Below are 14,043 nucleotides of genomic sequence, written 5' to 3'. Positions count from 1 at the left end.
AAAGCCGCGTCCATGAGTCTCAGAAAGGAGTCGGCAATGCCGTACTGCATGGGGCCAAACCGGGGCTGCAGGCTGGCCAGGTCCCCACCCAGGGATCCTCTGGCCCGTCCACGCCGTGCAGGGGTCGCCACAGGCATCTCCCCAAACTGCCAAGAGGAAACTGCAGCTCGGTATTTCCTCCATGAGAGAGATCTACAGCATCATGTAGAATGAAGAATGTCCACTAACCTGTCTTGCCCTCACCTGGTCCTAACACAGGGGCAGGGAGTGTCCTCTCCTCCGGCCCAGGCAGTCGGTGGAAGAAGCTGGGCAGGAGGGGCAGCCTGGCCCTGGCCCTTGGGCTTCCTCCAAATCCCGTGCTTGCTGTTATTACTGCTTGGCCTCCACAAGGTCCTTGCCCTCAATTCCGTGTTACCTGAGAAAGTAGCCTCCATAGCCAAGGGTGTTGCTCCAAAATGTGCCCAAGTCCAGTGTAGCTCTGCTCCGCACCCTGCCCAGAAGCATCAGCCTCCCTTCCAGCTTCAGGCTAGACCACCCTCCTCATCTCAGTTTCCCGTCTTGGGTCAGGACGACACCCATCACACCCATGAAGACACATCTGCCATTTCCTAAAGCTCACGGCCTGAAATGGGAGAAACGCAAAATAAAGAAAGGGGTGGGGGTCGGGGGGGCCTCTTGGGAAGAAGGGGGTGTCGGTGTAACAGTCTTTAAAGGTTCCTCTAGTGGAGAACTGCAGCATCGAGTTTCCTAGGACAGGAGGCGAGTTTCTTTGTGTTACAGGTTCTGAGATGACAAAGAGAAAGCGAGGGGGAGATGAATCCCGAGGGACAGGTGGCTGAGGCTCTTCAGCATGGCGCCGCTTCTGCGTTCACAGCTCAGCACCTCAACGCCTGCTGACGTGTCCGCTGTTTGCGATACAGTAGAACAATATGCTGGTAAAAACTGATCCAATCCAAAAATAATATTATTAATAATAATTATAATAATTATAATAATAATAAAAGTCAAGGTAAAATAGCAGCTGCATTTTATGTGTTTGTTGGTTTTATGGGATTTCCAAAACAAAACACAACTTTTTTTTTTCCTTGTTTTTCTTCAGATCCACTGAGTCTGGAGAGACGCTAGTGTCCCGGGCTTAGATGCTGGACTCTTTAGGGAGCAGGTCCACATTGGTGACGGAGGTCACCAGAGAGACCAGACAGTCCGAGGTAGTGCCGTTGACCGACCTCCTGATCAGGGATACCCGCTCCTCCACACAGCCTGCAGAGAGGCGAGCCTCTGCATCGTGGTCCCAGCACTCCTCGATGGTCACGCAGAGCTGGGCCAGGCCCTGCACAGGGCAAGGGAGAAAAGAACCCTTGTTAATGCTACTTAGTGAAGGCAGACAGTGGGTACGTGGCAGAGGATCAGGAAAGGCCTATGGCCCAGTCACAGCCATTACAGGTTGATTAGCAGGCTGTAAATTGCAGCCCAGCCCAGGAGAATGTTCACTAAACTTCACCACAGGAAGAGGAACTCCCGCCCCCTGTAGGCAGATGCAAGCTGCTCATCTTGGAACACTGGGCCTCAAGTCAAATAAACACAAAGCACAAACACAAAGCTTTGCCCAACGTTTCAGTGTAGAGCCACAGTGGGTCCAAGAAGGAGGTCAGGGCCTACCTTATTCCCCACAACCTCTGGGATATGTCCCTAGAATCCAGGGAACATGGCAGCCTTTCCTTCTCTCCTCATTCCTAGGTTGCTGCCTTCTGAGGCAGGTCCCCTTCACATACCCCTGTAGACTCCTGAACCCAGCCCCTCACCGGGTGCTTCAGCCAGTGATCCTTAATGGCGGGCCTCATCTTCTTGTGGACAACCACCTCCTGAAGTTCCTCCAGCGAAGGGTGTTGGCCAATCTCCTCCTCGAAGGGCAGCATGTACTCATCAACAGGCCCTGAATAATGAGGGGCTGATGGCATCGCCCAAGGCCCAGCCCCCAGCCCCCAGCCCAGGGTGCCCAGAGCCGCCAACTCACTCACCGTCGGCAGCCTTGCACCGAGAGACGAGCTCCCACAGCACCAGGCCCATGGCGTACATGTCGATACGCAGGAAGGCGTCTCTCTGGAAGTTGATGGCTCCCTCCAGCACCTCGGGGGCCATGTACCGTCTGGTGCCAACCTACAAGAAGGCAAAGGACAGGCTCTCCAGAGACCAGCTATACTCAAATTCCCACTCAGCTGGGAGAAGTGATGTGCACCAGGCCGGGTAAGAGTGGAATTCTAAGCACGAAGCCTCTGAGCGAAAGCCCGCTCCGTCCCGCTCCATCCCGCTTGAAGCAGACTGAAGATTCTATCTGATGATAACTGTAATGATGCCACGAACTGGAGGCAGTGCTTATTAGACAGCTTCGCGGGCCCTAGAACATCCCAAACAAGCCACTCTGAGGCTTTGACTCTGATGGTGCCTAAAGCAAAGCCAGACACTCAGAAAGCTGAGGCAGGAGAGCCAACGTGAATGGCACAGAGGCAGACCCCTGACAGACAATGTGGGGATGAGGGCACTTGTCACTCAAGTGTGAAGCTGAAAGCTTGGATATCCACATAAATGCAGCCTGCCTGCAACACCAGCACACGGGAGACAGCGATGGGGGTCCCCAGAGAAAGTCAGCTACACTGGTGAGATCCGGGTCCAGGCAAGGGAACCAGTATTAATTGACAAGGTGTTAGGTGATCAAAGAAGATGCCCAGGGGCTACCTCAGGCCTCCATGCCCAGGCATGCCACTCATGTAGAAACAGGAATACACATGCTAACTAAACAAGCAAAAATCAAAAGGCCGAAACAAAGTGTCGAGAACATGTTTAAATCACAGGGAGACTCTCCTAGGATGATTGCTGGCTTAATTTTCATGGCCTTTTCTAGGTATTTGGCTGAAACCTTTTTTTCTTTCTTTCTTTCTTTCTTTCTTTCTTTCTTTCTTTTTTTTTTTTGATTTTTCGAGACAGGGTTTCTCTGTGTAGCCCTGGCTGTCCTGGAACTCACTCTGTAGACCAGGCTGGCCTCAAACTCAGAAATCCGCCTGCCTCTGCCTCCCAAGTGCTGGGATTAAAGGCGCACGCCACCACCACCTAGCTCTTTTTTTAATCTCACTTAATAACTACAACTGAGGGCATGCAGGTTCCTCAGCAGTGATGGTGCTTGTTGTCAAGCCAACTTCAGTCAAAGAACCCACATGTTGGGAAAAAAATGACTCCCTTACACACACACACACACACACACACACACACACACATATGAAAAATAAAATGACAACAGAAAGAGAAAGACTGAAATAGAAGGTGGAGTTGCTGAAGCCCAAACGGCAAGCCTGCACCCTCAGCTGGCTGGACGACCTTACCAACCCCCAGGCCTCGCTTTCTCTATTGGTGAGTCAAGAACCTGGTTTCTAAGTTCCCACGTAGCTCTGCAGTCACTCCAGCTGAGCACAGGGCATCAGCTCTTTCCAGCCCCTCCCCCTACTGCCCAGCTTCCTTACCTGTCCATGGGTATCCCCTGGAGGCTTCCCTGGCTCAAACCGAACAGCCAGGCCAAAGTCAGCCAGCACGGCGGTGAGGTCACTCTTCAGCAGTACATTCTTGCTTTTGAAGTCCCTGTGGAGACCAAGAGCCAACTGACACACAGGATCAAGACCCAGCCTGCCTCAAGACGACTGGTCATGATCCTCCTCCCACTATGGCTCTCGAAGTTCTAGAGTCTGTGACCTGTAGCTCCCAGGTCAAACCATCCCCACCTCTGTGGGGCAGGAGATAAAACAGCTTGCAAGTTCTGGGAGGCTCTGCCAGGACCTATAGAGCAGGTCCTACCCGGCAGCGGGGCAGGCCCTATACCACAGGACTAAAGCCAGCCCATAAGTTCTCACAGGCCTGGTACACACGTCTTCTGTGAGTTTACAATGTTTGAAACATGAACAAGAATTTAGAATCAGCTCGCTAAAGCCACACAGGGAGGGCAGCGCTGGAATGGGTATAGGCACTCAACACTGCCTAGACTAGAAAAAACAAAACCCAAACCAAACCAAAGTGTGGCTCAGAAATCCTAAAAGATCCTAACCTAGGGCTCTGTGAGGTTAAACACTTGTAATCACCTATCATTTGCCTTTTTAAATCTCATCAATCTAGAGTGGAATTCCCCAGGGGACAGTGGACAGCTAATGTCATCACGATGACACACTAAAAACACACGTGCTCTGTACGAGCAAGCATCAGCAAACATAGCCTACAGAGACTAGATAAGTAGAGACCTTTTGAGGATACAAAGGGTTCTCGACCACAGTCTGAGAATTTGAAGCACTCCAAAGTAACCGAGTCGGCACTTTCTCGTGTGCCCAGCAGAGGGCGCAAGAACACTGGCCTGGAAAGTAGCTATCTGCAGCACACAGGAAGGCCAGGTTTGCTGACACACACAGGCACATTCAAGGAAACAGAGGCACTCTGCAACTGCAGCACATGTGCGGGGGTGGAGGGGCTGGGGAGAGGACCTTAGCCGGGTACCTGTGGGCAATCGAAGGCTTGTGGCCCTCACCACGACACCACGGCACATCCTCATGCAGGTACGAGAGGCCTCGTGACATCGTCTCTGCCACATGGCACAGTTCGTTCCACGTGATGATGTTCCCCTTGAGGTAATCCGTGAGGGAGCCCTAAGAGAAGGCAGCAGACTGTGGGCAAAGACTCCAAATGCAGAATGCAAGCCAACCCAGGCCCAGCAGGAACATCTCAGTGCAAATGTACAGAATGGGCAGAGTGCGATTCTCGCTGTAGAAGTGATCCAGGGTCGGGGGTGCGGCTGACAACAGCGGTCGACTCACCACAAAACCACCATTGGGACCTATCTGTCTCACCCTGGGATCCTTCTGGGGCGTGGCTCACCTTGTCATGGAAGGCCGTGATGAGCCACAGCTCCACCTCCAGGTTGGAGCCTCGTTTCTCGGCAGCAATGAACTGCAACAGGTTTTCGTGCTTCATGCCGGGTGTGCTGAAGATTTCCCGTTCACTCTGCCACGACTGTTTGTCCTGAGGCAGGGAGGCAGCTCAGCCCCGCCGCAGTCCCAGCCCCCCAGCACGCCCCAACCCCTGGTTTCCTAGCCTCAGCATCCAAAGACGCAGCTGGAGAACCAGGCCAACAGCAATCTGTGTTGGTAACTGGCACCGGCGCCCTGACTTACAGATGCTGAGTGAGGTGCCCAGCCAGTATCAGCCAGGAAGTGCTCGACGTGCTAAACCCACGTGGGTTGCCTGGTGTCCGAAGCCTCTGAGTACATCATAATGTCCAAAAGCAAACTCAGGGGACGAGGAGATGCTCTGGAGGCTAAGTGCCTACCAAGCAAGCATGACTCCCAGCCCCTATACACAAAGTCAAGTGTAACCCCAGGGCTGGAAGCAGGAAGATGGGAGGGCATACAGATGGAAGATCCCTGCGATTTGCTTGCCAACTAGTCTGGCAAACTGGTGAGTTCCAGGCTAAGTAAGAGACCTTGTCTCAAAAAACTTTAAAAAGGTTGGCCAGTGGTGGCGCACGCCTTTAATCCCAGTGCTTGGGAGGCAGAGGCAGGCAGATTTCTGAGTTCGAGGCCAGCCTGGTCTACAGAGTGAGTTCCAGGACAGCCAGGGCTATACAGAGAAAGCCTGTCTCGAAAAAGCAAAAAAAAAAAAAAAAAAACTTTAAAAAGTAGAAAGCTAGAGAGATGGCTCTGAGGTTAAGAGTACTGGCCGTTCTTCCTGAGCACCCAGGTTCAATTCCCAGCACATGTATGGTGGCTCACAACTTTCTCTGTAACTCCATTCTCAAGGACCCAACACTCCCTTCTGGCTTCCACTAGGCATGCATGTGGTACACATAGAAACATGTAGGCAAAACACCTGTACATATAAATAAAAATGAGTATTTTCATTAAAAAGAAATAAAAATAAAAAAATAAAAAATAAAGGTATGGTGGTACACACCTTTAATTCCAGCATTTGGGAGGTGGAGGCACGTAGACTTTTGTGAGCTTGAGGCCAGCCTGGTCTATATGACAAGTTCTAGGCCAGCCTGAACTACATACTGAAATCCTGTCTCCAAAAAGGTAAAAAATAAAAAATAAAAAATGGATTCCAATAAAGGAAATCATTCTCTGGCCTCCACACATAGACCTGTGTGCACGTAAAACATGTAAACTACATGCACAACATGGAAATAATGGCAAAACCCAAAACCAACATGGGTCAAGGTCTGGCAGTGTCTGACCTTAATCATCTGATGGACTCTCGGTACTGACTCAGAATCCCGGACTGCCCCTTATGGAGGAGACTCTAGCTTGGCCTGAGACCCCCCACCCCCATCCCAAAAGCTCACCTGAAGTGGGAAGATCTTCACAGCCACAAAGTCGTTCATGAGCTGAGCCTTCCAAACGCAGCCAAAGCGACCCCGAGCCTTGATCTCCAGCAACTGCAGTGGCTTCAGGCTCACCAGAGGGGACGGGGGTGGAGGCCCAGGGTCCTGGAAAAGCAAGGGCTTCAGGGAGCCTGCACGGCCAACCTTTCTCCCTGCCCAAGGCTGGCACTGTCTCACCTCGTGGATGTCCACATGGCCGTACGGAGGCTTTCGATGCCGATACATCCAGAAGGCCAGCAGGACGATGAGAGAGAGGCCTCCAATGGGCAGCAGCGAATAGGCCAGCACCGTGAGCAGGGTGGGGGCTGTCGGGGGTGGCTCGTACGTGACTGGGGGACACATGGAGCCCTGTGTCACACAGCCCGCCCACTCTAAACACTCCAGTAGGCCCTGCAAACACTCCCCACTGGCTCCAGAGTGCCACACTTAGACCCTCTTACCACAGGCCCCTCACCTTCTGGGCCCCCAGGCTCCGGCAAGTGGGTGAAGCGCTCGTTGCAGAAGTTGCCTTCGCAGCAGCAGAAGTACACCTGGGGGTTCTCCTCAGTGGCCACACACTCCTGCCTGAAGGCCCAGAGTCCCGTTACAAACTCCGGGGCAGGGATCGCAAGACTCTCCCAGGCCCCTCCCCCCAGGCAGAGCAGCTTCAGAATCAGCGGCAGGTAGGGTGAACCCACATCCCTGTTAGGGTGAACCCACATCCCTTGAAGGCTGAGAGGGACAGGCAGGCACTGAAATGCTGCCCGAGCTGAGGAGAGCAAACACCAGAACAGGGGCTTGGGATCCCGGGCAGTGCCCCAGAAGATGGCCTGAGATCAGTAGGTGGCACAAGTGCAGCGGGGCAACGGGGCTACAGCAGCGGGAATGCGTCCCCCCCCCCATGTACCTGTCGTAGCAATTGAAGTCATCTAGCCAGCAGCCCTTCTTCACCAGCTCGATGGTGCCCGAGCTGTTGCGCCACGAGGCATAGCAGTGCAAGCGCTTGTCCTGTTCCCCCTCGCAGCGCTCCAGGCCGCTCTGGTTGGTGCGCTCCAGCTCCCAGTTGGCGTTGTAATAGATGCACTCCCGAGTCTCAGCCTCCCCTCGCCCGGAACCTGCGCCCAGAGAAGAGAGAGGCTAAGCACTGGTGACGCATAACCAGTCCTGGAGAAGATGCCTACCCACCCCCTCTGCCTTCAATACTGGCCCCCTTACCACCCACACGTCAACACTTCTTAGGAAGACCAGGCTAGTGTTCCTCCATTCCCTGCCCATAGCAGCTTGTAGGCGGGACCCTCCTGCGCCAATTCTCACCTGTGTTCACCAGGTACAGCGGAACAGCTAAGCTTACAGGAAAAGGGTAAGCCGGGTTTGGCTGCACACCCACAGGTACGCCCCATCCACTCTTACACATCTATCCTCTGCTAAAGAAGCTCTATCCAGACGGTTGAACACACACAAACACTCCTCATCGCGGCCTCATCACCCACTCCACCCTTCTCATCAATCCCACCAATACAGCCACACCTACCCACCCACCCCCTCGTGCCCCCCCCCGTTTTGCCCACTATGACCCCATGAACCTTTTGGATATAGGAAGGGAACACAGTACACAAATCCCAAAGGCATCTTGTTCCCCGATGGGCCATCCCCACGAGGGGGGTGGCATTTACTGCCTTGCTAAGGGAACCTTAGGCAGATACCCTGAAGAGAGTCAGCACTGACTCAGCCTGGCTGCACCTCAATCCACTGACATCCCAGCTTCCTCCAATAACCCACCTGAGACCAGAGAGGCATCAGTGAGGGAGCTCCCACCTGACCTGAGGTTGGCTAGGGGCTAAACGCTAACACTGCTTCATTTCCCAGGGCCCAGTGCAGACAGGAGGATCCTGACTAGGTTCAGGGAGAGGAACCCTCAAGACAGCAGATCCCAGCCACACTCGCATCTCACCATGGCAGGCAGAGGCTCCCTCCAGGAAGGCCCAGCCTTGGGGAAGGTGCCAATCTCAAGGCTCCAGGTAGGACCAGGACCGGCAAGGTCAAAATGTTACCTAGTCAAAATGGCAGAAGCCAGCCTCAGCCCTAGCCATGCTGGGTCATGTTGGCCTAGGCCCTGACACTTGGGGTGACAATCTGTCAGGGGGCTAGAGCTCAGCCTGGCCCAGAAGGGTCTGGGTATCCAGAGCAGGGCTCAGATAGGGTGTGCACTGGCTTCTCCCAACCAGGACCTTATTCAAGCACAGGGCTCTAGGTTATGGGCGAGACTCTCAGGGAAGAGTGCAAGCCGGAAAACGGCCAGAGCAAGCGCCAGGAGCCAGGGTGGCACCTAGAGTGTCTTCAAGCCCTGGCTACTTGTGGCGGGAACAGGTAGTTGATCTGAGTGAAGCACCCGGTCCCGGGAGGACACAGCTCCTTCTCCACGGGAGTCCCAGTGCAGAGCAGCAGGCACATGAACTGGGAATTTCTCAGACATCCGCAGAGTGTATGAGGACGTGAAAGCATGCATAGCACAAACACTCCCATGTGTCCTTCGCAACTGTTTCCCAGGTGCCCAGGTCCCTCACAAGCCTGGAAGGCTGACCCTGAGCTGCTGAGCACTGGAATGAGTTCATACATAACAGATGGGGTGGACAGACTATGGGCAGAGGGCTGTGGGTATACTGAAAGGAAGGGGACAGGAGGAGGGATGGCTTCAACATGAAGCAAGACACCTGCTATAGATGCTGAAGGTGGAAGCTAGGACTTCGTGTGTGCTATCTGCTCTATCTCTGACTTACACCTGTGACTCAGGAGAGTGTCCCGCTCCATTCAGACTATAGTCAGCCCCTGGAGTCACAAGGGAAACTACCGAATAGGCCTGAGCCTGGCCTAGCTCCTCCCCCCCCCAGGCCGCTGTCAGGCACCACCTCTCTGGCACCACCAGAGGATCCCAGCTGAGAAGCCTGAGAGATCCACGTGAAGGCTCCAGGTAGGACCCAACAGCTCACCCACGCCACTGACCAGACCTGCCCACAGCCAACCCTGCAGAGCAGCTTTGAGCTGGCCAGACTCCAACTCCTGTGGATGCCTCACAGCTGTATGCCTGGGGCAAGTCACCTAGCCACTCTCTGAGAGGTGACTGACAGCACCTGCCTCCTAGGGTTGTGGCCCTCCTTCCAGTCCAGTCCTCACACCAAGCCTGCCTGCAGCTTTGCATCCCATGTGACATTCTACACCCCTCCCATACCACACCCAGTCCACTGCCAGCTGGAGATGCAGGGGGCCTCCCATTTCCTCTCTCCTCCCTGGCTCCATTTCTTCACACTCTCACACTGGCTATTTATAGCACATGGCAGAATTCCAACCACAAGGCCACAGAGCCTTTTAATAGTTGAAGGCCTCCCGCCCACAGCCCAGGAGCCAGGTCAGGAGTCTTGCCAACCAGCCCTGCCTCCCCACCCATCCCAACTACACAGCTACATTTCCATCAATCCCCAGGACCACAGCCAGGGTGGCTAGGGATGGGGAACCTACAAGAGAAAGAGGGTGGGCAAGACTGGAGTATGAGAAACACACATACGCGCGTGTGCACGCGCGCACACACACACACACACACACACAGAGAGAGAGAGAGAGAGAGAGAGAGAGAGAGAGAGAGAGAGAGAGAGAGAGAGAGAGAGATACACGAACCCTACATTGGCAGAGTGGGAAGAAAGAACAGGTCAAGTACCTACAGTTTATCTTAGAATCCTTTACTGTGGGGCTAGAGGCATGATTCAGTGGTTACAAGCACAAAACAAATGGCTTTGGTCCCCAGCATCCACATGGTGGCTCACAACCACCTGTAACTCCAGTTCCAGGAGCAATGCATACACACAGTGTACATGCACATGTATGCAAACAAAATACCAATACCCATAAAATAAGTTTCTTTTAAATCTTTACTCCAGAGAACCAAACCATTTTAATTCTGCTTTTTGGCCTCATCTGTATTTATGTGTCATCCAGACTAACACCCACTTGGCACTTAGCTAGTTCATGCCACACCCCAGGAACTATTATAATGAAGGAGAACCCTGAGGGGGTCACTTCACAGATGACAGAACTAAAGCAGAGGCTCAGGTCCTTTGCAGGCTATACCCTGAAATTCCATGTTTCAGAGCCCTGGGGCTGCCCAGTGTGACCTCACCTGGTTCATGGCTGGACCCTCAGGTTATATACAGCTGTCCTGTGAGCAAAGCCACCTCGAAGCTTCTTTACAGCCTTGGTGAGCATTTCCTCTCATCCTGGAAATGCTGAGTCTAAGCAACTTTGACTCAGTACAAACTGCCAAATCCAGAACAGTTGACCCAGTTTCCCAGAGTGGCCCACCGAGTCACGCCCTTAGCGGAGCTCCCCTGGGAGCACCAGCCAGCCTTCTTCCCATTTCCTGGCCAGGTACCGTCTCCTGATGCTGTGGAAAGTCTATGCTCTTGGGTGTAACATGTATCAGTGCACAGTAACCATTTCTGTTCACATTCTCAAAAAGCCAGGTGGTGGTGCACACCTTTAGTCCTGACACTCCCTGGCACTACTGTTCTACAGCACAGGGTGCGGCCCAGGGCCCTCAGCCAGCCCTGTGATTCCTGAAGAACTGGAGAACACCCTTCCAGGTGAATGCCAAGGGTTATAAGCATGTCCTGATTCCTCTGCAGAGCGAAGCTTTCTAAAACATAAGCCTCAAGGAATAAAAGGACCTACAGAAAGGAAGATTCAGAGCTGTAGAGCAGACGGAGAAGTGGGAACTGACCACGCAAAGCCCTCAACTGGCCACGGACAAAGCCGGACAGCGTGATTCCCACTGCAGAAGCATCCAAGACTTGGCACTCTACGGTAGCAGATGTCACTATAACAATGGTGTAAAGAGGCAGAAGGTGGGCTCATTAGCGCAGTCAGGCCGTGGGTGCAGGTTGCCTTGCCCGAAACCCACAGAGCCAAGCTGATTCCTAGAGGCATAAAACAGAACTGGGCAGAAAAGAGCAGAGCAGGCTCCCTCAGGCCTGAGTCACACTGAAAAGGAACATACCAAACACAGGCTCTCAGCACTCCGATCTGCAGCTTCCAGGACCCTGCCTATCCACACACAGGCCGGGAGACCCTCCTCCCTAACTGGCTCCTCAAGCTGCCTGGTCGGGTCTCTCAGCCTGACCAGCTCCACCTACAGGCTGAGAGCTGTCAATCAGCCCACCCTTAACATAAAAGGCTAAAGAGCAGAGATGGACACCAGGGGATGACAATGGGACAGCAACCGTTTAGTCCCAGAGCGAAAGCAAGGTCCAGTAAACCCATGGGAATCAGGGCAGTTAGGGGTGTGTGTGTGTGTGTGTGTGTGTGTGTGTGTGTGTGTGTGTGTGTGTAAGTATCTAAGAAAGAAATGGCACCCACAATGGATAAGCTTTCCAACTACCAGTACTTGCAAGTGAGACTACAGTGAGACAATACTTTCCACTCCCAAGTTCATGAACTGCAAAGGCAGAAGAGAGAAAAACAAGATTACAAGAATCTACCTACGGGGCTAGAGAGATGGCTCTGTGGTTAGAGCATTGGCTGCTCCTGCCGAGGACCCAGGTTCTAGTCCAGCACCCACATGGTTACTAACAACCATCTCTAACTCCAGTTCCAAAGGATAGGATGCCCTCTTACAACCTTTATGGGCACCAGAAATGCACATGTATACACAGTCAAAACACTCATAAACATAAAATAATAAAATTAATAAATCTTAAAAGCCAAAACGAGAATCTCCCTCCATCTGCCCTTCATCAGAATGTACTGGCATCTAGTTGTGGTAGTACAAGCCTTTAATCCCAGTACCAGGGAGACAGAGACAGGCAATTGGATCTGAATTCTAGGCCAGCCTGGTTTACACAGTGAGTTCCAGGGCAAGCGGGGCTACACAGAAAGACCCCGTGAGATCCTGTCTCTAAATAAGCAAACAAATAGTACTGAAGAGCTGGAGGGAGAGCAAGTACTGCTCTTAAAAGGACTCAAGCACAGACTCACACATGTGCACACACACATACAAGCACATACAATTAAAAATAAATAATTCTTTAATGTCCTGGAGGGTAGATGCCACCAAAACCAGGAGTAAAACAGAAAACAAAACTTCAAGTTCCAAGCAGATACACAAGTAATAAGTATGTTCTGGGTGATCACAAAAACATTGAGAATGACAAACCAGGCCAGGATGCAAGCAAACCACTGAACTCTCTAGCTGGCCCTACAACTACACCAGAATGGCTGAACAAGCCCCAAAGCCTGTCATCACGAACAGCGGAGGCACCAGCAAAACCGGCGTTTGAGGAGATAGCACCATCTAGATTCTCCGTAACTGTCATTCACAATATTCTGACACAAGCTAACAAACTTGTAAAATCAGGTTATCATCACTGCTTTTTCAAAGGGAAGCACAATGAATTTGGAGGGAGGGCGGAATGTTGGAATTAGCAAAGAGTTTAAACCAATGCAAGTGTTCTGAAAGCAGAAAAGAAACTACATCTGGGGCTGGGGACTAAGACAGCTCGGTGGGGAGGGAAGTGCCTGGTCCCAATCTGTAAGTCATCATTCTTCTTAGCCACAGGACACCTTCCACCGGAGATGCTGTCTGTTTTCTCTGGCCTGTTCCAGGTGCCTTCAGCAGAGACTGGTCCTGGTGAGCCATCTGCATCTGCCTCCTACCCAGCTTCCTGACATCTCTTCAGGACCACAGTGTACACCAAAACAAGGTCCCGTCTACACCGGAACAGAAACAGCCTGGATTCTGAGCTCTTCCTTCCTTCTGTGTTTCAAACGCTGAACCATGTCTGGGGACGCTTCCGGAATATTACCTCCCACCATGCCGAGGCTTGCCCAACCTTCACCGTGAACGCATGGCACGGCTGGCTCTCATCATCAGTGTCACGAGTCCGGCAGGTGCTGAGATTTACGGCTGCATCCCCTCAGACTAACGTAAAACAGCCTTGGGACTTCAAAATGGAATGAAGGGAGGGAGGGAGAAAAGAGAGACAGAAAGACAGAGTCCACCAGCTTACAGAAAACAGCCCGTGGAAAGTGTTACAGGAACAGAGATCCCAAGACAACCCCCAAACAGTAGCTTCCAGCTGAGCTAAGTAGCCTGAGCCTTTACTTCCAGCATGAGGCAGAGGCAGGCAACTAGTCCCAGAAGAGTTCCAGGCCAGCCAGGGCTCCACAGTAAGACCCCGTCTCAGCCCGTCCCAGCAATAACAAAGTGACTTCCACTCCAAAATATAACCCAAAAGGAAAACAGAACTCACTTTCAACTATCATCTTTATTCCAAAATATTATGGACTCCTCTATGTCGCCTACAACATCCATAGGTTAAAACATAAACCTTCAGTATGTCTCTATTTAGACAGGTTAGGGTTTGGGTTAGTGTTAGGCAGGGAGTGGGGGTGCAAGCATTTACTCCCAGCAGAGGCAGGTGGATCGCTGTGAGCTGGAGGCCAGCCTGGTCTAGAGACAGATACTGTCTCAAACAACAGCAAAATAAATCTAAGATAGGAGATGGCAGCAGTCATAAGGCGGCTCTGAATGTGCACAGAGAAAAGGCCACAGTGGCCGCCAGCCTCCTGTAAGCCAGGAGCAGAGAATGAATGTGCACAGAGAGAAGGCC

The 14,043-nt window shown here is 52.5% G+C and overlaps 1 protein-coding gene across 5 annotated transcripts in view; it reads right to left on the bottom strand.

Annotated features, from left to right (window-relative positions):
- Positions 1 to 915: 915 nt before the first annotated feature.
- Positions 916 to 14,043, bottom strand: part of Acvr2b (activin A receptor type 2B) — a 28,287-nt gene continuing 15,159 nt past the window's right edge. For 2 of the 5 annotated variants that reach the window (XM_031344674.1, XM_031344672.1), the window contains exons 2-11: positions 7,296 to 7,503; positions 6,864 to 6,973; positions 6,587 to 6,738; positions 6,371 to 6,514; positions 4,906 to 5,049; positions 4,528 to 4,676; positions 3,513 to 3,627; positions 2,019 to 2,157; positions 1,803 to 1,933; positions 916 to 1,330 (exon numbers count right to left, since the gene is read on the bottom strand). In XM_031344674.1, the coding sequence (XP_031200534.1) occupies positions 1,136 to 1,330; positions 1,803 to 1,933; positions 2,019 to 2,157; positions 3,513 to 3,627; positions 4,528 to 4,676; positions 4,906 to 5,049; positions 6,371 to 6,514; positions 6,587 to 6,738; positions 6,864 to 6,973; positions 7,296 to 7,503 (1,487 nt within the window). In that variant the 3' untranslated portion in view covers positions 916 to 1,135. Of the gene's footprint in view, positions 1,331 to 1,802; positions 1,934 to 2,018; positions 2,158 to 3,512; positions 3,628 to 4,527; positions 4,677 to 4,905; positions 5,050 to 6,370; positions 6,739 to 6,863; positions 6,974 to 7,295; positions 7,504 to 14,043 lie in introns of all 5 variants that reach the window. The other 3 variants (XM_031344671.1, XM_031344670.1, XM_031344673.1) reach the window with 2 other exon arrangements.

The sequence above is a fragment of the Mastomys coucha genome, unplaced genomic scaffold (genome assembly GCF_008632895.1).
Source record: "Mastomys coucha isolate ucsf_1 unplaced genomic scaffold, UCSF_Mcou_1 pScaffold23, whole genome shotgun sequence".
Classification (NCBI taxonomy): Eukaryota; Metazoa; Chordata; class Mammalia; order Rodentia; family Muridae; genus Mastomys; species Mastomys coucha.
Note: the sequence above shows the minus strand (reverse complement) of the source record. Positions and strands in the feature narration are given on the sequence as shown.